Genomic DNA, 23,453 nt, shown 5'->3' with positions numbered 1-23,453 from the left:
TTCTCACATCTTCTCACTCCCTTCTCTGGTGGCAGAAAGCGTCTGCTTGTGGTTTTTCCTCCTAAATGTGATTCCCAGAGGTGCTGTGACCGTTGCTGATGGGCTTGGCCTTGGTCAGCAACAACTCTGGCCTTGAGCCTGCTGGTGTTTGTTCTGTGGGGCCTGCAGAGAGCTTCTGGCTGCTGCTTGCAGAAGCTGCCCCTGCAGCACCTCTTTCTCCACCAGAACCTTGCCACATAAAACCACAAGAGTGAATTCAGGAGCTATAGGTGGATTCTTCATTTTAGCTAAGTCAAAAAACGTAGGGATAGGCTGGTGTCTTAAAATTATTTGGCAAAGGAGAAACCTTGCTGGTCAGGCTGCAAAGTTACTGATTACGTTGTTTCTGCAGCCAGTTCCTTACAGTATTTCAGTTGGGTTAGTGTAGGGAAAAAAATGCCTTGGGATATTTGTCATGGTACTGTTGAAAAATATTTGGTTACATATTTTATAATTTGATGTCTTGAGATGCTTTTTGAAACTTGACTTTGTCTTCTTTTCTGCAAAATTTCTCATTCAAGAGACATTTATGTAGCCTGCTTTTCATTCTTTGTAAGAGTCTATCTTCAGGGCTGAAGACAAATCGCTTTGGAGGACGGGGACAGATCACATTGTACAATAGCTCATACCTTCCAAAGACCATGTGGTGAAGAATAACCCACTGCAGATCACCAAGATGGGCTCTATGCTTAGAGAGCACTGTAAAAGTCTGCCTCAGCTATTTGGTTGGACTGAAGCAGATCATAGAAGCCCAGACCTCTTTGGTGCTCAAGTGTTTTGATGCCTTTAAGAAGTTTGGCCCCTTTCTTCCTCAATGGAGATGACTTGCATCTGAACATGGAGATAGCTGTTGCTAGTGCCGTTGTGATTTCACAGGAGCTATGTTCACTATTGTGAAGGAGGTTAGGCTCTCAGAAATAGGGCAGTAAATGCCATGCCACCTCTAGGTGTGACACAAGGGACTTTCCTTGACTGTTGATATCTGTAACTCAAAACCAAGGAGACAGAACTCCAAAAATGCCTTCCTGTGTGCATGAGTCTACCCTTTCTCTTGAAAGACGTCTCCTCTGTGTGCTACTGGCTTCCCCCTCCCACACCTCTTGGTGGAGGACCTGCTGGGGTAAGGAAGCCCCCCCCCCCCCCCATGCAAATGCAGATTTGGTGCTGCAGCTTCAGGAGGGAAGGGATTTCAGTGATCTCTGCATTTACATGAAAAAAAGCACCTAAGTTTCTCTCTGTGGCACATGCTACAAACACAAGAAGGGCAGCCCCCAGGCTTAGAGAGTAGCATCTTGAGAAGTATGGGTCTACCACAGATGTCCTGAATGACCTTCCTAGGGAAGTGTCTGCAGTCTCTTATGTCTGTGTCCCTTTTGCTAAAACATGGGGATAGATGAACGAGAGGTTGGGCATATAAGTATTCCAGTGTGGTACACACCACAGCTGACCTGCCAGATGTAGCTTGCAGAACACAGGGGCTGGATTCGGCTGCCCGCCTTCATGGAGACAGTAATTTGATTCTCTTTTCTATGCTGGTGCCAATTTCTATAAAAGTTGCAGGAATGACATGTGTCAGAGAATTCAACTCTGGTTGATTTTGCCTGAAACTTTTAATTGGGTTCCAAAATCATGGGGGTGGTGGGGGATGTGCAGGTGGGAGTTGGAAGATGAACAGACATTGTCAATACATGAAGCCTAACATTTTAGCAAATGAAGCCAAAATTCTGCTCGTTCAGAGGGGAAATTTGTGAGCTGATGAAGTGAGTCCAGGAGGCTTCTCAGCCCTACAAAAAATAGGGGCCCTACAAGTCTGATAGGGCCCATCTAAGTGAGAGCATTGGCCTTCCCTCCAGGATGCTCTGTTTATTTGTAAAGGCTTTCCGAAAGCCATCTTCCATTTGCGACTAACATTTAAACAAGGGGCTTATTTTCAAGGCTAATTTGTCTTTGTGTCTTAACCGGCCACAATTAGCCGTCTCGGGCCCCCCGAGCCACGGGAGCTCGGCAGGGGATTGCAGCACGTCTCCTTGCGAAGGGAGGGAAGGGGGGGGGGCTGCCTGGCTGCCGTTTCCATGCGGTACAGGCAGCGTGATCAGAGCGCTAACACAACAGCCTGTGTAATTACATGTTTCTAGGAAGTGTGTTAGCTCCACGGGGAGCTGAGTCCATTTGGAGAGGAGGAGGAGGAGGAAGAGACTTTCCTGGGGGAGCGGGGGGGTGGGTAAGGTGAAAAGGGTCGGTGCATAACCCAGCACTTGAATATGCTAAAGGTAATTGTGACTCTCAAGTGAACGCCGGGTGCTTCCCGGTTCTGGCTGCTCTCACGCCTTGCTCATGTCTGTATTATGCAGGCATCTGCTTTTCCAAGCCAGGCGAAGCAGGGCTTTGCAGAAGAGAGAAGAGGTTTGACCCTGTGGGAAGCGGTACGTTGCGATATCTGACGTTGTCTCTGCGCTAGCTTTGCCCGGGCAGGGAGGAAGATGCCGAGTCAGGGGCACGGCCGCTTTACCTTGCCTAGGCATTTCTCTAGGTGGAGGAAGGAGAGTGGCAATTAAAAGCAATTAATTATAGTCTGCGCGCTGGGGCAGGGGGAGGATGGCTTGGACCTAACCTGTCATGTAGGTGTTTGATACATGTCCTGTGCTGCTGCTGCTCGCTGTGGTGGCGTGTGCCTGAGCTTTAAATATCCTGCAGTTCCCGATATCTTCTCTCTCCAGCAGGCTCTCCATTTCATTTTCCTCCTCTCTCTAGTGTAAAATTTGGCCTAGCTTAAGCTTCTTTCCCTGGCTGAGAAGGTTATTTCCTTCCCTCCTCTCCTCCCCACCCCCTCATCCATCCTCTCCTCCTCTTGCAAATGCTCTCCGACCCTGATTTGGGGTTTCTCTCCCTGCAGTTTGCTGGGGGCTCTGTGGATGCTTTGCTGTGACGGAGGGCCGAGGGCTGACCGAGTCGTGGGGAGGATTTGTATGTAGGAAGAGAGGAGATGGCTGTGCAGCGTGCTCCCGAATCTGCTCTGAGCTTGCTGATGGTAAGTGCTTGCTGAAATCCGTTTGGGAAGAGGGGGGGTGGGCGAGGGGAGCTGCACCGCATGGATTCAGGGCACCAAATCCATGGGAGGATTTTGCGTGAGCCGCTGCTTGGCTTTTACAGGTCCCGGGGAACTTTGCAAAGGGCTCTTCTGGTGCTTGCAAGGGGACATTCCTCCCACGATGGCTTTTAATGCCTCTGGACTGTTGCTCAAAGCAGGATTTTGAAGTCACCTTTCTGGCGGAGCTGATGCTTGTGTTTGGGGTTTATTTTGAGCTGTAGTTTTTAATTTTATTCGTTATATCAGTATCTTGAATTCTCAGGTCCTTCTGCATTCTCCTGCTTTTGCCCTTGCTGGTTGTGAGACAACTTAAATGATGAGAGGGAGAGCTTGATTTCTGTCGGTTGAGAGGCAGATTGTTAGCTGTGACCAGGTACTCAGATGTTGTATCATTTGGGAAATGGTCCTTAATGCAGTAAATCGCCATTCGGGTAGCTGCAGTGTGTCAGCCCTGCTGCTGACTGCAGACCACAGGGTAATGACTAGTATTTATCTGAGCTATTAGCTACAACATGTTGAGCCACTGACCTACTTCTCCAAGTTCTGCATATTTATAATATTATAAAGAAGATTATTTAGTGAAACACGTGGCTGAGTCCAGAAACATGCCCCTGTCCTGCTGCAATTAAAGTAAGACCTATTGGTGAGGTATTAGAGAGTTGTTGAGATTTACTGATGTTTCCCCCCCTCCCCCTTGTTGCCATTTTCTATGCAGCAACATCAAGGATGGTTTTAGTGTAAGATCTCTGCTGGATGTTTTCTGCCTAAATGTCATAGTAATGTTGCCGCTGGAGAGTTGTTATAAGCAAAGAGCGTGTCTGTGTGTGTGAATACATAGATATCTATGCATTGTATATACATTTATATAATTATTGCTACTGATCTCTCTCCTGATTATATTAGGAAATGGTCCCGAGCACTTGGAGACATGATGACTTTAGCGAAGGGAATGCTGTGGGATAATAGCCTGGTAGTGCCTGAGGTTATTAACAAAGGTCAAGTTGAGGAAAGCAAATTTTATGTCCATTGCTCAAAATGCTCAACGTGCTCTTAAGCCTCTGCGTGGTTTGTTTTATATTTGCTAGTGAGAAACTTGCTGTGAAAGCTCATTTGATTTCCTCTTGCTTACCTCCGGCCTTCCTGGTTTTTTAAATGGCCTTTCTATTTCCCTTGCAAGGGTAAGTGGATGGGTGCCTGTCCTGCCTGTGTCACTGTCAGGGCTGCATATGCCTTTAGTTTCACTACCGTCTCTATTCTCAAGTTAAATCTCTCCTTCCCCCACCTCTGTACTCCTTGAACAGACCTTGTCAAACTCTGGTACAGTGCCAAGCTGATCACAGATTTTCTGTCCTAAAACATGGCTTTCTGTGCCTACAAGGCCTTTCCTGAGTTATCATTTTGAGGTAGGTTTGGTGTTTCTACAGCTCTGGACCACAACCTGTATCCCATGGGTTTGCTCACCTTGAGCACAGCCCTGGGCAGGGCTGCTGTGGTCTCCTAGCCCTGTGTGGATGAGCTGGGTTGGGGGTCCATAGCCAAATGAGTTTCCTGCCTTTGACCCCGTGGATGTTTGGGGTGGTGAGGATGTATTTCTTGTTTCAGGAAGACTTGTGTAACTCTGTAGGCTATGCTCCAGGATGGTCCAGTGCTGGAGACCAGTTATTGGTGTGGAAAAGGTGATTTGGTTTGTGAAATGCTCCACTTTTTTGCCAACTGCTTCATTTAACTTAGATCGTGGAGCAGTTCAGTTAACTGTAGAAACATCCTTTCCCCACTGCTCTGCCTTGGCTTTGATTGCATGCTTGAGCAGGCTCCCCTTGAATCAATAATAAATTCTTGCATAATTCATCCCACAATGAGCACCTATAATGGCATCTCCTCTAAAACTGCCACCCTCCAGAGATTAAAGGATTAGATATCTTCAGGAAGTCCACGAAGGAGCTTTTAATACTTTGATGGTCTTTCTCCATTGAGAGGGTTTTCTTTTACCAATGAGGGGTATTTCAGTACTGCATTTCCCCTGCAATAGAATGCAGAATGTGCATCCGACCATCCACTTCTTATGAGACCTAATCAGCAACAGCATTTGGCAGTGCTGCATCATACTCAGTCTAAAAATACCTCCTTCTCAATGGGGTACTTCAAAGCACTTTGTGTTTCAGGTAAAAAGAGCCATTAATTGACTTCCCTGGAATTTGATGCTCTGAATTGAGTGACCCAAATTAGGAGTTTGCTCATCCCAAACTCCTTTCCATTCATTTAAGAAAGATGGATATCTCCAGGGTGTGGGGTTTCCTCCCTATGGAAGGGCCATCCCTAGGATACAGGCTCAGTATGCCCCAGCTGAGAGAGCTGCACATGGGACTGTGTGGCGTTCCTGGGTGCCAGTCATCACAACAGCTCACGATGAGTCACCTGTGCCTGGTAAATGCTACTCAGGACATGGAGTCGACACGGCCTAAAGCAGCTCCCAGGCAGCAGGTCAGTGGGGAGTTGCACATTGTTTATGCAGACATTAATGCACTGGAGAATCTTGTTAAGCCCACAGCCTTAGGTGGACAGGTCCTGCTTCAGTTTAGTGGGAAAAAATATTGACCATACAATGAATTAATCCAAATTGAATCTGGTTTTATTTTAATAATTTTCTAGTCAGAGTAATAGTCATGTGGGGGTTTTTTACCCTGTTTTTAGAGATTTTTATAATCTTTTTTCTTACCAGGCCAAGGAAAAGGCTCAATGAAGGAGAATTTTGGTCTTAAATGTGTATTTTCCTAACATAAAGATATTGTTTTCATACAAAGGCTGTGATCTTCAAGTAAAACTGCAACTTGTCTATCCATACAAGTGAAATACTTTTACTTGTATTCCAAATGACTGGATTGTGCCTGGTCTGTAGGAACCCTGCCTCTGCCTTGCTCCAGAGATTACAGCAGATGAGGGACGGTGTGTGATTCAGCATGGAGGAAATTGGGCTGAACTGTGCCCAAAATGGGTCTGCCAGTAGCATTATCAAATCATTAAAACAGACCTTCCTCAGCTGCTTCTATGAACCAAGAGGAGGGAGCATCTAAGCATGAAATAGCAAATACCATGTCTTGTTAGGAATGATAACACCTGCTGTGTTAAGATCATTAATGCTGATGGGAGTAAGTGCAATACCAGTAGGATTTTATGTCTATCTTATTAGTATATTGTAAAATTTTAAAGCTGCAGACATATTGATCGTGCAGATTTTAACAGCACAGTAAGTTATGATACCCGGTGTCCCTTGGGACAGCATTACTGCATCTCATGAAAATACATCTTAGGGACTTGACCTTCAAACTACTGTAGGTCATAACACTAGCACTAATTAATCTGTGTTAAATGACAGTGGAGGTTCAGATAAACAAGGTATACTGCTTGGTGTGCACCAGTTAATCTGAAATGATCTTAAAATGGTAGCAAGAGAAGCATGGTTTTCTGTTTCCAGAAAAGCCAGCTCCAGCTGGCTCCTCTCACCCCCTTCATCAAACTGAAGTTTTTTCCATATTTATAACCCATCTTTTCTCTCTCTGGTCTGTATATACAAATGTTTTCCTTGAAAAAATAAAATTGTACAATTCAGAAAACATGTACACTTGTAAATTAATGCTAAATCCTTGGAGGAGCATCTTTCATTTGAAGGGACCATGTGATGCTTTTACACTCTGAAACTCTCAAAATCATTATTTTGCATTTGAGTTGCATTCAAACTGAGGCTGGAACAGAGATGCATGTGAGATAATGTGGGGTTGGAGCTCTATGATCCTTGGGGTCCCTTCCAACCCATGCCATTCTATGATTCTATGATATCCTAAGTGACCATTATAGATGGGGCTCTGTTGCCTCTATAGTTCAAGGGGGAGAAGGCTGCCAATGTGGAATTTGGAGCATTAACTCATGCCATGGTGTTCACAGTGCCCAGGATGAAGTGTGAGAATTTAGGCAGCCAGCCCACCACGGGGGTGTTTTCTTGTTCTACTGGGTTGAAGGCACTGCAAAGGATGCCAGAGGCAGACACCTGCAACAAGATAGGTGAAGACTGTTCTGTTTTCTAAACCTGAGCATAGCAATTGACAGCCAAGTGTCACTGTTCACTGAAAATCCCAGTTTGCTGCTGTGCTTCCAGTCCTCCTTTTAAAAAGGGTTCTCCTGAATTAGTCTTCCATTCCTCAAGCAAAACTATACTGGATATCCACAGAGTAATGTGAATCTCCTTGGTCTGACCATTCTTCTGAAACACAGGGCTGAACCCTGTAGGATCACCCTGTGAAGCACACTGAGATTTAACTGTGCCTTTGCTAAATGCCACGAGGGCCATGCCCTGCTTAGTTGGCTTCGGAGGTGTTGGACAACGCTCTGGATATTTCATATATTATTTCACATGATTGACTGCTGAGTTTTTATGACTGATGTCTCCCCTTGTGCAGGCAAATTCAGTAACTAACTAAAAAGTTACAGAGCTTCTAAGCTCTATTTAGACTGAGGGCTCCCCCCCCCCTCCCCCCCCCCCCATAAATCTGTGTTCTGTCCCACTCAAACCTCTAGACAGATTGCAGCAGCACAGCTCAGCTTGGAAGATCATATTAAAACCTTTGGGAGCAGCAAGGTTACAGTGGAAGGATGAGGTCATTTTCTGCCTCTCTCATCTCAGGCTTAAATTATCTCTATGTTGACAGTATGCAAAAGCCCTTGACATTCAAACCTCCTTGTCGCAACCTCATCTACACATCGCGTTGACCTGGAAGGCAAGCTATGCATAGCACGCTCCTTCTGCAGAGACAAAGCCCACCCCTTTCTTGCCATTGCGTGGCACAGGGGTTAATGCAGCTCCCATCTGATGGTGAAGCAGTGTGATGTGTCAGCAGTGCGTGACCCATACACGAGTCTGGGTGTAAGCAGCATTGCTTGGCAGTGAATAACACCTTCCCCCAGGAATCGGAGCCACTGCTGACATCTGTCCCTCTTCAGCTTTGTGCCCACAATGAGGTCTGTGGGGATACATGAACAGCAAGGGGAGGTGATTATGCAGCCCTCTCCGTGCTGCTTTTGCAGATATTTCCACCGTGCAGGTGTGTGGGCTTCATCCTCAGCCTTCCCAGAAGGTCCGGGCGGGAGACGATAATGCGCTGCGGCACCCGGAGGTCACTGGGGAGAAGCTATGCCAGCAGGAATCTCCCTTCATCCCCAGCTCCTTCCTTGCTCCAGCCAGGCAGTAATTTGCTAATGGGCTTCACGAGCAGCAAACAGACGAGCTGTGCTGGTTGCTCTTTTAGAGGATGGGATGAGAGTAGCAAATTCCTGCTCTGTACTTTGTGGACTGAGAATTTAGCCCTTTCTTGTTGCTTAAGTTCTCCTGTCGCACTGAATTCTACCTGAACTTTACTAAATGCCTTCAGAAACTTACAATAATTCTTCAAACACCGTGATTTAATTCAGCTGAATGAGATTAAACACTCCCTGGGATTGCTTTTGGCTTCCCTGTGGTGGATGTCACCTTTTACCCATCTGAGCTGCGGGACTACAAAATCGTTATCCCTTCGATTCTGCTCTAGCGCATCCCATCAATTTTCTTTTCCCTGTCCCTCTGCATGAACGCACTATAGAAGAAGCAGACCATAATGTTTGCACATCTGAGTTCTCCCATTTATTACCAGGCTTTAAAACAGGAGTAAGAGGGATTACTGGTTTATTATCTTTTTTTTATTATGAATATGTCTTGTGCCTTTTATTCCAGCTGCTCATTCAGAGTGACTGATAAAATTATCTCATCAGAGATGTGGCCATTGATTTTTATTATTTTTTTTATGATGCTATAGAGCATTGCTATTTGTAGAAGAGAATTAGTGGGCACTTGAGTAAATGATCATTATGATTAATTGAAACCTTTCTACAATTAGGAGGAAAGTAACATATTAACAGATTGAAAAGATCACTGAATATGACAAGTCCTTTTCACAAATATAAAAGAATAATGTCAATCTGACTTTATAAAACTAAAGTGCATTGGAAAATGTGACTGATACTCCGAAACCGAAATAAAACGTTAAAAATGATGCGATTGCCACAATTAAAGTGCAGGGCTATGAAGAGTTATTAATACATCGTAAGGACTTGTAACGTTGGGCAATCAGAATTTTTCAATTCTTTGCCTTCTGGTTACGAATGTCATACTTCCATAATTACTGTACTCATAACTGTTCGATGTGGCAAAGACCCATCCCTTGTGTGGTTAATACACCAGGGCTCAGAGACATGCAAAGCTCCTGCATGGATCCCTCCCTCTATAAATCCCATGAAAATGCAGATTTTTGTGATTTGGCACCTATAGCTGCTGTGCTCAGGTGGCCTGTCCACTGGGCACTCCTGTATTCTACCAACACCAGTCGCTTCATTTCATGTATCTCGCCAAAACCAGAAGCCATCAGCATCTTGTGGGGTCAGGCAGCAGGACTGGACTGAATTTTGGGCTCTCCCCAGCCGGCATGCTGTCCCCAGCTCTCCATGGCCACTGTAAATGCTGCCTGGGAACGGGTGTTTCAACCCCTGCCATCACTGGCCAACCTTAGGTAAACATCTCTGCACCCCTCCAGGCAGACAGATCCATTTTGCCCCCACGTCTTAATTCTCTCTGCTTTTAAATATCAACAAGCACAGAAACACACAGAAGTGAGTTGAAATCAGTCATTTCACTAACAGGTTTTAACAACACTGAGCATCAAACTAATGTGAACCCATCACCACCTCCAAGTGGTATGAATTCTCCTGTTCAGATGAACTCTTGGGCTGGCCTGAAGCTGAGTCTCGTGCAGCACGTGAAGCAAGGTTCCTGCTTGCCTTTTCAAAGGGTCACATTGTATTAGGTAGTCCTACTGAGAGATGTTAGCACACTTGTCCACTAGCAATGTCTGAGATCAGGTGGCATTTCTAAAGCCTTGCTGGGTGGCAGCGGGATACCAGATCTTTCTCAAGAAGCCTCCCAGGCATGAGGAGACCCACAGAAGTATCCTGTGTTTCTGTATTTCACAGAAACAAAAGCTGCAGTGAATGCCAGAGGCCTTTTTAAAGGCATGGATGTATACACACAATCTCTTACCAGCTTTCTACATCCTTCATGGGATGAAAGCTGGTAAACCCAAATTAAATCCAGCACCTCCTAGTGCTAGTTCTAGTGCCTGCCCTTGGCCTTGCAGAGCTCCAAAAACATAGTGAAATGCCAACAACAGGCCAGGAGTGATGAGACTTGAGCCTAGGGCACTTTGTTTTCAGGGTGTATCTCAAAAGCCTTGCTGAAATAATAAAGTGTAAGGAGTGGAAGTAAACCTAGAGAGCATAATGCCGGATGCAGAACTAATCTATCCTGATATTATTTGTAAATCCCTTGCAGAGACATTAGCTCACCAGACGATTTGGTGAACACAGAATATCCCTGTCTTTTCCTGGCTGTATCCCCAGTGGGCACTGACCACCTCCTGCCAATGAAGAGCTGCTCCCTGTAGTGTGTCCTCCACTGTTCTCCCTTCTCTCGATCCGTTTAGTCACCAGAGAGCTGAAAATTGTTTTTAGGGAGATTTTGCTAGTGCAGAGGCAGAATTTACACAGAGGCTTGCTCCATAATATTTTTCTATCTGTGGGCAGGCTGTAATGATGATCATACTGCAAGACACTCAGCTTTGGCTCCCCATAATTTGTGTGAAGTTAATGGATGGGTGTTGTAGAACATATGTTTGGTTTAATATAGGGTCAAGATTTTTTAGGCTAATATATTAAAGTAAAATCTGGGATAGCTTCATAGTAAAGAAGATGGAAATGTTTTTCATTTTTTAATAATATGAGGCTAATTGAGCCATAGTGGCCTGAGCACATTGTATTTCCTTGTAATTAATTGCTGGCTGTGATAGTTGACTGCATAAAACTACACCTTGGGCCATTAACCCCAGGTCATTAGTACAAGGAAATGTCTAGTGAAGGTCATTATTATTACTGTTGTTATATAAGTTATTGTAAGAGACAGAAATTGGCATGAGCTTTTCAAAAACCCTGTTCTGGTCTCCTATCAGAGTTCTGGGAGCAAAGACTGTCTTCAAGTATTCTGCATTCACATTGATTTTAGAGGATTAGAATTTGCCCACTTTCTTAAAAAACAGAGACAAATTAACTGCACTGTTTGCAAGGATAATCATCTAGCTCTCCCTGGCCAAAAATGTTGGCCTTCCCAAAGGATTGGCACATGTTGTGTTCTTACTGGCAAATCCAGGGGGATGGACAACAACAGAGCAAAACCCCAACCTCATGTTGGCTTCTTTAGCAGCAATGCATGGACACTGGGTAGGTGGCTGGGGGGCAAATGGGACAGGTGTTGCTACGTGTTGGACCAGAGGCATTTGTGTCCTGACATCTCAGGCTTGGATTGTGTTTTTAAGATTTTGGTGGTGGACCAAAATCAGTCTTATCATGAAAACCAGTCCTACTGCTGCCAGGGGGGCTTCTAACTCCCAGATCAAGCAGGAGCTGCAGAGAGATTTGCTTTTGTGCTGCCCCTCAAACTGCTTTGTAGGTCAGGGTCCCCTGAGCAGCAAGGTGGTATTTCTAGTGAAAACTAAAAATCAAAAATGATGGTTCTAAGAAGGATTAATAGTATTTCCTCCCCTGGCAGACTGGTGTGGTTGAGAATTCCTTATTTTCTAGTTCAAGACAAAGAAAGTGCTAATCAAACCAAAAAGAATAATGAAAACCTTTTTTTTTTTTACCTCCCTTTAACAAGTTACTAATAATAATAATAGCACCTATTTACTGTATTAAATACAGCTTGATGTTGAATGCTGTTTTCTCTAATCATGTGTTTAAAATTGGGTGAATGTTTCACGTGGACAAAAGTCCTTGAATCAGTATTCCAAGACTGCTGGCCTTAATGAGATTGTGAGGAAGCACTTCAGCTCTAAATAGATGAAATTGCAGACAGCAGAAGATACAGTGACGGCACAAGAAAAATGATGGGGAAGTTTTGTAACTTGCTGAAGTTCCTAGCAGCTGTTTTTTTTCCCTTTGAAATTTTATTTTAGAGTCAGGAGTTAAACAATTCAGTATGAAGAGACCTGTATTGCCCTCTTGATCGATACAGAAACTCATTTTGTCACCACCCTCACTGCAGTATATAAGCAAAGGCTTATTTGTTCAGAGTCTTCTACTTCTGATTGATTGCTCCTCCTGAATTCTCTTCCTCCCCTGTGCCTAATATTAGATGTAGTCTCTGCCATCAAATGTCTTGGAAGGGGAAAAAACCTAAACATGCTGCTTGCATTGGTTCCAGCAGAAATTCCTTTGTATCATGGGAATATTTTAACCCATTCTTTCATCGAAGTTTTACTACTAGAATACTTTGGACAGGCGGTGGTTAGGTGATTTTAGGGAGTTTCTCATATTTAGATGCACCATTTAAATTTGAAGAGCTATATAACATATTGTCCATATGAAATTTCCCCAAAATCTTTCACTTACCAGTAGGAATTAAACCTTAGCTGCAAATTCCAGAGGTGCCTGGTGCTTTGGGCATGAATCCTGTTTAAAATGTTGCAGTTTGCTTTATCTCTGTTTAGTGTTTTACCTGAGATACCGGTTGCAAAGACAGGTTTCACTCATTAACTTTCCATATTTCTGCCAAGAAAATGCATCTGGGCTCATATTGCAAATAAAATGTTCCTGTTGTGGCTAGCCCCAAATATATTTGGGGAGGAGAGGAGGAAATGAGTGCCATCCACTTGCATGATGAAGTGTAAACTGATGTAAGAGAGTTACTGGGCATTTTAAGACTGTATGGCCATGTGGACAAATGAAAAACCCAGAGGTTTTGTACATAATGAGAGGAAGGAACAATCTTACTTGAAATCTGCATTTTTGTCCTGGTATAAAAAAGCAGGGGTGCCTTAAATGCCAAAGCCTATGCAAACAGAGTAATATATAGTCACCTCTGGGTATGAGCACAGTTAGTTTTAATTTTTAATAATCTTTAATTAAGTAAGCATTCACAACACGTGTGGTATTTGGGCATTAATACAGCTGTCTCTGGGTAGCCGGAGTTATTCCTTCACACATAAGCTGGTGTCAATTGATTTTTCCGTGGTCAGTAGCTGTAGTTGAGTCTGTTTAAGTTTCATAAAACTTCCCCCATTGCAGAAAACCATTCCTGTCTGAGGGAGAAAGATTTGATCTTTCTTCTCTGAGGAGCAAGCTGGGAGGAGAGTGTAAATCCATATTATTCTACTTATCTCCATGACATTTCCAATTTCTACAGATGCAATCAAAAGAATTAGGCTCATTGATCTTCAAACTCTTTGACAATTTCACACTCTGAGCTGAGTGGTATGACCCATACTGTTGACCTATTGCTTTCCATCGATACAAGTTTTTTTCCTAGATCAAGATAGAAGGATGCAGTGTATGAGTTATGAAACTTCAGGGTTATTATTGGTTTACTGGTGGAACATTTATTCTCAAAAAGAAACAAATTCTTCGATGAGTCATTGCACACGTATCCTGCCTTGATATTTTTAGGTGCTAAAGCCACTATTTCAATGAGGCTGGGGTGGGGAAAATTGTCCATAATGTTTCAGATATACAGTTAAAGTGCCATCTGCCTCTGCGATGCAGCAGATGTATAATTGATATTCACTGCTGATTTGCCACTTGATTTTCTGCAGACATTGAATGCTGTAATTGTTTATACAGTATGATCCTAAATACCCAAGTGAGAATTTTCCTCCTCACGTGTTCCCTATCAGAAGTATCACTGCCATCCTTAATACTCAGAAGGTAGATTCATTAAAAGATAATTTATTTTGAGACAAAGTCTTACAGGAATCCAGTGAGCAAGAAGCAAGTGTTCAAAAGGAGTGGTTTATTCCTGTAGAATCACGGTTTAATACAAGAGAGCTTGTTGGGAAAACTTAAAATTCTCATCCCAAATCAGGTTACCTTTGTGCACTAAGTACAGGATGTAGCTAGGAATAAAAAGAAGAGTTGGATTTACCTTTCCTTCCTTTCTCACAGAGATAGGAACCTTCTTCAGGGCAAAGATTTTGTGTAGAGTAAACCCAAAAGGTCAGCTGTAACATCAAAGGAACTATTGTCTCCAGGGCAAAGACTATATTTCAATAAAAAACAGAGACAGAAACCACAGTGGTGAATTCTAAACAGATGGAAAAACAGAGATGTGTTACCTTTTTTTTTTCCCCACTGTCATTACGTTTAGGAAATGAAATCTCTCAAACTTTATCAATCAGCAGGTGTTAATTTTACCATACAAATTCTGAGAATACTTGAGGCCTGAATCTGCCTGTGCTGAATTAAAAGGAAATGTGACCAGTGACTGCAATGGCAGAAGGTTAGCAGTTCTATTTTATATTGCTGCCCTCCTTTTTGACAGCAGTGGCTTTTTGTGTGTGTTAGTTAAACTCACTGTGAAGTAGCAATGATTAGCCAGGGCTTTGCATTTGGCTTCAAAGGAAAGAAAAGTTGATGATGCAGAATCTGAATCTTGTTCCATGGCAAGAGATGTTTTGGGTAATCATTTCTTAAACTAGTGCCTGGCTTGCAGGGAAAATCAGTTTTCCCAGGTACCCAGAGGAAACAAGATCCGTTTTATTGCAGCTTGTTCCCTTTTTGTAAGCTATTGACTTTATGTGGCAATAAATTAAATCTTTGAGATTTGTTTGGGTTTTTTTGCTTTGTTTTGGTTTGTTAAAAATTTTGGGTGGTTTTATTATTTCCAGTATCTTTCTCTGATTTGTGTAGCAAGTTTTCTGATACACTCATTTACATAAAGATTCATCTTCAGGTTAGGTCTAGACTTACTGAGAAGATGACCTGCAAAGGGGAAGGCTGCAGTCTCACAGCACATGTAATGAACTGCTCAGCCTGAGCTCAGGACCTGTTGGGAAATGAGGAGACAGCCCAGTTTCTTAGACAGGGGACTGAACTGTGATTAAAGGCAGCTGGAAACTTCCACGGCTATGGAGGCAGCATGGAGGCAGCATAAAGCCAGGATCCAGATCTTGCGAGGAGCAGGCTGACCATCTCCCTGGGATGTTGATCTGCTGACCCAGCACCATCGTTGTCCTGCTGAAACGTGGCTTGTTCTCTTAATTGTACCACACTACAGATAAACCAAGAAGCCACAGAGAAATCAGCTGTGAATGTTGGCCACTGACTGGCAGAAGTGTTCAGTTGCTGTTAGCACATAGTGTGTTAGCACAATCCTGTTAGCACAAAGTGAGTTTTCTATTGCTGTTTAACTCAGATGCTTAACAAATGAAACTCCAAATGCAAATTTAAACTTATATTCAAATAAAAAGGGTCAAAATTAATCTGTATTGGATACTTACCAGCTTTGCAGCCCCTAAAAATGACTTGAGGCTGTGGGAACACATTCTGTCCAGTAGCACAGAGCGCTAAGAGAACGTAACAGCAGAGGCAGAGGCTGTGGTACCTGTTTGGGACTGGGAATGCAGCGGGAGTCAGGTTGCAGCTCCTGCAGTGAGTTTTATAAAATAAAGGTGCTAGGAAAAGTGATTAACTCATCCAGGGAGTAGGGACATTGGCTCCTTTGACCTGGCCAAGTGTTTCCCAAACCAGGAGACTGAGGGACAGTTAGATTCAGCTTTGGATCCTTTACTTCCCCGTGGTCCAGCTCTGGCAGGAGAGGGGAATGTGCTCTGGGACACTCTAGGTACAGCTGTCTCCTGAAAGTTCATGGCCCCACAGGCTTAGGAGAGCCAGAGGTGGAGATTTCCTACTTGTGGGGGAAAAAAAAATCTCTCCATGGGAAACAGTGGTTTTGGTCTTCAGCAGCACTGATCAGTTCATTTTGTGTGTTAACAAACTGCAGCTTGTAATAACCATGGGATCTTCAAAAAAATGTCAGCGATCCTAGAGGACCAGTCCCTGGCTCCTCCAGGCAGTGGGCTGGAAGGACCTCCCTGCGGGAAGAAACAAGTTTTCTCTCCTCCACATCTCTTCCACTACAGCTCTATTAGATTCAATTCTGGTTCTGCCAGTCTAAATAAGAAGGCAGCTTCCCCTCAGAGAAGCATTCAAAGCTTCACATAAAGTGTCTTAATTTTTATCATGCCGTGCTGTACGCGGCAGCTATGAGCTGCTGCATTTACAAAGGCACCACAGAGCGAGAAACCACAGCAAGGGCTTCCAGAGCACAACATCTGGTGGGGGAGTCTGCTGTGATCAGAAAAAGTGTTATGTTATTGCCAGAATCAAATTATCTGGAGGTGACCTGCTGGTAAGCAGCAAGTATGAGCTGCTCTGAGTCCTAAATTGGTGAGTACAAGAGACGTAGTATTAGATCTTTAAATCCCTCTTTGGGTTAAATCTGGTTTTGTCAATATTCTTATCTAAATCCTACTGTGAAGTGTCTCGAGATACAGACCACTGCTGAAACAATCTTTTTGTTTCTACACATTAATATTACGTTCCCTGTTTTGGGGGAATATTTCCCGTCAGAAGTTTCCCTTAGGAGTGTGTTTCAGCCACTGCTGAAACAAATTTTTTGTTTCTACACATTAATATTATGTTCCCCCTTTTTGGGGGATGTAATCTGTTTCCCATCAGAAGTTTCCCTTAGGAGTGTGAAGAGCTTTGCTGTGAAGCAGAAATTGATGGTTCTGTGGTCCTAGGAGGTCTCTGCCTTTCTTAAAAAATAATCTCTTCTAGCTGTGGGGAAAGAAGCCATCACAAGACAGAATTCGAGATAACCATAGCTGAAAATTAAGCTTGCAGGGAATGTGGAATGGCATCCTGTCTGGTGATCTTTGCCATGCAAAGGATGAGGCCAGCGTAGGTGGTACCCGCATCCCAGCTGAGATGCATTGGCTGGCTGTGTGGATGCTCCCCCTCTGCTCTTTGTACTCTTCCTTGACAGTCTGGATGAATTGATTTATCTTTCTTTGCAGCAGATATAATTTAACTCCTAGGTGTCAGCTGGGGAAGAGTAATCTCAGCTGCATCAACTCCAACAGTTAAGGTGGTGTTATTGTTCCCTATTCATGCAACAGTCTAAGAAAACAGAAATGTCATGTTTTGAAGGTGTGCCCAAGTTTTTAGCACAGGATGGGGCATCACTGTCCAGTGGCAGATGGATTTTCATTAGTATGGCATCTAGAGTCTCCTTGGAGGCAGGAGCTTTGTTGTAGCAGAAACTTTGCAAACATGGAGAAAAAAATTAATATTTTCTTTTCATCCTCGAGTCCAAATCTTTTAGATCATTGTAAATTAGATGGCTTTTCTCCCTTGGCTGTTAAGCATGACTGCATCCTTTGCAGGTTTTTCTCTGGCAAAATTTATAGTAAGATTTAAATATGAAGTGAATGGTCCCCTTTAAAGTTACATATGCTAAAGGAGTGTGACTTATGAATCCTGTTAGCTGTAATGGCTGCATGAGAGTATCAAACACTTCGTCAAATCAAGATCTTACTGGAATGCATCTTGCACTAAAAGGGTTGCTATAAATTTTGTACTGTGCCAAACGTTTTTATGTACCTCAAGTATGTGGGCTGTGTTTGATGCTTGTAGAAGTTGACTCTGTTTTGCTTTTGTTGCTGACTGCTGGAGGAACATGCGTGGATGTTTGTGTAGCTGAACAGAATTAAAACTTACCTGGATTGCACTAGAGAATGCTGCTGCCTGCAGTAAACCAGGAGTTATTAAACTGCAAATAAATCATTCACCTTGTGTTGGGAAGACCAGTGGTATTTTCATAATTTCTAGAGGACAAAACAGGTGGCATCTTCTGGATAGAGCAGATTCAGTGCAGCATAGCAATTTACGTAAAAATTACCTATATGAAATATTCATATAAAAATTTGCTTCATGCAGGGAATATTTGAACAATTAAAAGTCTGTTCACTGTCGCTTTCTGGCCTCGAGCTAAGCTAAGGGGCTGGATGAGGATGGTGGTGTTTGTAGCCTGCCAGCTGACTGGTACCTATGGGATCGTACTGGAACAGATGGGAAGATCAACAAGCGTAGAGAACAGAGTACTAGCTGAGAAGTCCCCTGCATCCAGACACTGAGGAATTTTTAGCATTCCAGTGTAGGTTACACATTGGACTGCAAAGGTCTGAGCTCCACCAGGAAGCCTGTCTCTTCTCTGCTGCCCTGCTCCACGATGGCAAGGGATGGTTATGGGGACCAAAGAGCCACCAATGCCTGAGCAGTGGCCAGGAGAGGTGACTCTGGATGTCTGAAGTGATCTGTATAGCAAAGCTCAAACCTGGTCTTGGGTCTAAATATCATAGCAAATCTACTTAGAGCCTCTCATGTAAAGATGGCTCGTCACAGCTCCCCATGTCCCTCTTGAGCAGGGGACATGATATGCTTGTGGCCAGGTGTACGCACATCCTCAGAACACATTTGATCACACTGTCTTGTTTTTAAGCAACATGGGTAGTTTTAAATAAAAAAAAGAATAAACACTCACATCCCCCCCAAAAAAAACCCTCCAGGTGTAGGGGTACCTTTGGAGTAGAATTCAGCCTGTGCAAATTCCTGGAGATCTTGGTTCTTCTGTGGGTTTATTCTCTGAAGAAATCTCTTTTGGTTTAATGTCATACTAATTGCTTGACCACAACAGGGATTTGAGGGCTTCTGCAAGGTGTGGGAACACCAGAGTAATTTCATGAGCTTAGCCTGTCCCTTGGCACCTTTCCAAACACGGGCACAAGTGTGAGCTGAAGTTGCCTGGTGACAGATTTCTTTTTGATGTTGTCTCCAATTGCCTCTTCAGACATGAGGCCATTTCTCATCAACCAATGAGGTGGCTACTCTTGTGACTACACCCGCAAGAGGTTTTAAAAACAACTCTCCAACATGGCATTAAAATATTGTGAGGGGAAGCTGGGGGCTGTGATTTCATCTTTTTATTTGTTTTTCAAATCAAGGCTGAAGAGTTTAATTTCTTTTGGGTTGCCAACTTGAATCCCGCTGAATCAGGCCAGAAAATTACTGAGCGCATGAGAGGAGTGCAGTGATCGTCTGGGGTCAGTGAGCTATAGATTGCAATATTGCCTGCAAGCCAGAGCCATGTCCCCACTCTACCCACCAGCAGCCACGGGAGAGGAGGGTCTGTGTTTTGCTCACTTGGCCTTTTCCATTGTGCCCCCTGAGTCACCAGCCCCTCGTACCTGCTGAAGCCTTTCCCGCTGCGTTATTGATTATTTTTAATCAGGGGGATCAGAGTTATTTTCCTCCGTTGTCAGTTTGGTTCGTGTCGCTCCGCTGATTATTGCAGCTCGCTGAGATGATGAAAATAACCATCCAGATCATGAAGTTGAGAGGTAGAAAACCTGACTAGCCAAGGTAACTAGTTTTGCTTGAATTCGTGTTTGATTTTTTTTTTTGCCTCTCTGGCTCTACCCGTATTGAACAAGGTATTTTACTTTTCCTTCCCCAATAATTAAGTGGCAGCTGCATGTTCTTATGCCTTTGTTTCTGAGCCTCTGGATACCAGACTTGAATTTTGAGGGCCTATTTTCAAGCACTGGCATACATTTTGTGTTTGTCTTTGGGTAGTCCCCTTCACCTTTTGGTGCCTTCTGATGTTGTAAGCAAGCTCAGTGTCCTTTTTGTAGGCAGATTTTGTGCTCCCGTGTGCTAGGTATTTTGGCAGTCCACTAATCCAATAATGAGAGAGAGGAGAAGTAAAACAGCTGACCTATGCACAAAGATGACATGTAGTAAAAAAAGGGAGATCTTGCTGGAGTGGATTCAAACTCTGCCTCGTCACACAAGGGAGACTTGTGTGAGGAGAGGTCCATGCCACTCGCCGTGCTAGAACTGACCCTAAAACTAGCTCCCTAAAACCATTGGTTAGAGTTGAGAACCTCACCGTTGCTACCATGACTCAAGCTGTAACAGCAATGGGAACTTTCAGAGTAAACTTTATGGCCAAACTCTGCCAGCCTGCTTATTAATGAGATGCAAATTATAGAAGTTCAAACATTTGCATTCAATGCTCATAGCTGTTTCTTTGATTGTTAATGATGTTGATTCACAAAGCAAAAGCTTTCTAAAATAAAGTGACTATTTCATGTACCACACCAAAAGCAAATGAAAGGGTGTTGAGTATAGCAATTTTTTGGTCATGTTAAGCCCTGTCCAAACACCTCAGGACTCATAAATTAGGTAGAAATAAAATTTGATTTCCCAACTAATGAGTTAGTCTTTAATTTTTAAACAGAATTATAACTGAGTAAACAATAAACACACACATTTAGTCATGAACTCCTGTCCTGAATTTTACTACACAGTTGTCACAGATCTTTATTATTTATTCATGTAACAAGACCAGCACAATCATTGTACACCTCCTAAAATGCTCTTACCCAGAGCAAATTGTCCACTTATAAACTTACAGTATGAACTACCTTTGCTACCCATCCTTACAAGCAGAGATCATTTGAGGGTGAAAGAGAAGATGTCAAGCCCCTGACACAGAAAAAAGTCCTTGTAACCTGCTACAAGAAAACATAAGTGATTTTTTTTTCCTGTTGAGCTGCATTTTCTGACAGGCTTTCATCAGATCTTCCAGCAGCCATTTTCTGTTTGTTTTTCTGCTGTGCTGTTTAAAAGAAACATATAAGTAAGAATTCCTATTTGTTATGTGCTTAAATAGGAGCCTAATTCATTGGGAAAATCTGATCTCCAGTGCCCCAGCTGGTCTACGACAGTGAATGAAATTGCCTGGCTGGTTCAGAGTTGGGGCTGTGAACGTTGCTTGACACTGTCTGGGGAAATTGTACACAGGGTTGAATTCAGCTGGTCTGATCATCTGCTTTCCAGTGAAAGCCAAAGACTGAAAATGGCTATGTCAAGGGCACTGACCTGTTTTGGAGAAAGTAGATGTCTGGAACCGGACAGATTGTGACTTTTAAGTATGGATTTTCCTTTAATTTATTGTAAAGGAGATGACGGGAGTGGGTTAAAGCTAAAGGAGGTGAGGCCATGCTTGGTGATTTCTGGGTGCCTTCTTCCTGACATACTATTGTAGTGGTATGATCCTGTAGAAGCAGCAAACTGCATCATTTCCAGCACTATTTCAATTCGAACCTTTATTCCTGGAGTACAAGCTGCAACATCAGTAGAGCGATGCAGTTTGACCTTATGTATAATTTACGCAATAGTTTTTAACTAGTAATTCTAGTATTTATTAGTCATAATGACCTTATCTGTCTAAAACATGTCCACAGGCTTCAGCATGGCTCTGGTTTACAAAGATCATGGCTAGTCCTGTGTATGGGTATGTGCATACAAAGGTAATGGCCCAATGCATAATTAGGAAGAGAAGAAACTTCACTGAGAGAGGTGATAGGACGAGGGGGAATGGACTCAAGCTGTGCCAGGGCAGGTTCATGTTAGACATTAGGAAAAAGTTCTTCACTGAAAGGGTTATTGGGCATTGGAACAGGCTGCCCAGGGAGGAGGTTGAGTCACCATCCCTGGGTGTGTTTAAAAGACAGGTAAATGAGGTGCTCAGGGATATGGTTTAGTAAAGGACAGGAACGGTTAGACTCAATGATCTTAAAGGTCTTTTCCAACCTAGTGATTCTGTGAGATAAAAATTGTGAATTCTAAAAAGTAGAAAAAAAAAAGCTTACCTTGAAGCCCAATAAGAAGAATGATCAGCAGATCTTGATGATTCAGCTACATCCTGGTTGACCAAACTATTTGAAGCTTATATTATCAAACAGATGAAAGGTTTCTCCCTGGAGATTCTTCTTTAGAGTCCTCACAAGCAATATTCTACAGATGAAACAAAATTATGACACTTGGGACTGTAACTACTGATGCTATTATTTGAGAAATGCAACTACATCAGCTTTTTTTGGCGATGTAGCATATAGAATTTTGCTTGGAAATTTAGAGCTATTTTGCTCCTCATAATGTTGCCTTTGTCTCTTATGACACATTCAATCTCCTTATAACACTTTATTTTGCAATGAAGAGGCTAAAACCCTGCAACAATAAATATTAATGAGTGGAAACTGGACCAGGGAAGTTGTCATGGCAGACAGCCAAGTTATAAAAGATTGTCTGCTTTGTTTCTTAGATAGTGCTTCTGAGAAGTTAATGTATAAACTATTTTCTGGCTAAAATTAAATAGTAATCTGGGTGTCTGCTGAAAAAACCCTGAACGTCAGCACTGGATTGATTCTTTGGGGCTTCTTTTTTTTGTTTTTAAATCTACTTTGACAAATATATTATATTAGAAATGTAAACAAGGAATGCAGAATAGCATTTCTTCACTGATTTTAAGCAAGATTCTCATCTATAAACTCCCAAAGGAGGCAAGATTCACAGGCGCTCGCAGTAAGATACATATTCTAGTGTCAATCAGCATGGTACCATATGAAAGTTGCTGCTGTTGTGACAAATTGCAGCTTTTCTGTAGTAGAGTAAAAGGTTTACTCCATTTTTGAGCAATTGGCTTGTAATGCTGAGATACTGAGGACTTCACCCATCCACTCCTCCTGAGATGTCCTTGCCAGAAGGGCCTGGTTCAGATTTGTAAGTCAATGTGTCTGTGGCCATCAATGTGCACAGTGATGTTAGCTGCCTCCTAAGGATGCCCCCGAGGTCCAGCAACTGTAATATATGGATTGATCTGAACATTTGGTTCTGTATGAAAAAGCTTTTTGTGACACCTGGGCACTCCTCTGGTTTGCATTAAATTTAATGTTCTTTAAAGAAAGTGTCAACAACCAGGAAAAAATAAATGACTGTGTTATGCCAACCTCAGAAAATCTGCATCTGCAGCATACTAAAATCTAAAGGGATTTGAAAAATCAGTTGTCAGAGATCACTTCAAGTTGCTGAGGCTGGGATCCATGTCCCCTAAGATGCAGCTCATAGATTCAGACACTCCATTGGGATACCTATATATGCAGTACAGCTTTATGTTATTATTATTATTAGTGGAGATCTCAACAGTGGAGCTGAGAGATGGTGACAACAGGAGGCATCTGCTCTACGTAGAACTGAATCTCCACCAATGGTATTGAATAATGTGCAGTTTGTGAGATTTGGTGACCTAGTCATAGGCATCCAGCTCCACTTGAGAGGTCCTCCTTAAGATATCCAAGGTATCCATCCATATGTGTCTGGTGGGTATGGCCCAGGACCAGAATGACACCTCCAGAGCTCTGCAGCAGCAGCAGCTGGTGGCATGGCAAACTTCCAAAGGGCACCTCAAATGGACCTACACTCTTGTGTGTGGGCACCTGAGATGTGTTCAGAGGTT

General features: G+C 43.1%; 1 protein-coding gene across 1 annotated transcript in view; it reads left to right on the top strand.

Moving 5' to 3' along the window:
• Positions 1-3,022: 3,022 nt before the first annotated feature.
• FRMD4A (FERM domain containing 4A) overlaps positions 3,023-23,453 on the top strand; it is a gene marked incomplete at its 5' end in the record, with an annotated part of 377,986 nt that continues 357,555 nt past the window's right edge. Inside the window, one exon of the mRNA XM_084266245.1 lies at positions 3,023-3,067. Within this exon, the coding sequence (XP_084122371.1) occupies positions 3,023-3,067 (45 nt within the window). The remainder of the gene's footprint in view (positions 3,068-23,453) is intronic.

The sequence above is a fragment of the Gallinula chloropus genome (assembly GCF_964237585.1).
Source record: "Gallinula chloropus genome assembly, chromosome: 1".
NCBI classification, from domain to species: Eukaryota; Metazoa; Chordata; class Aves; order Gruiformes; family Rallidae; genus Gallinula; species Gallinula chloropus.
The sequence above is the reverse complement of the archived record's forward strand: the minus strand, read 5'-3'. Positions and strand labels throughout refer to the sequence as shown.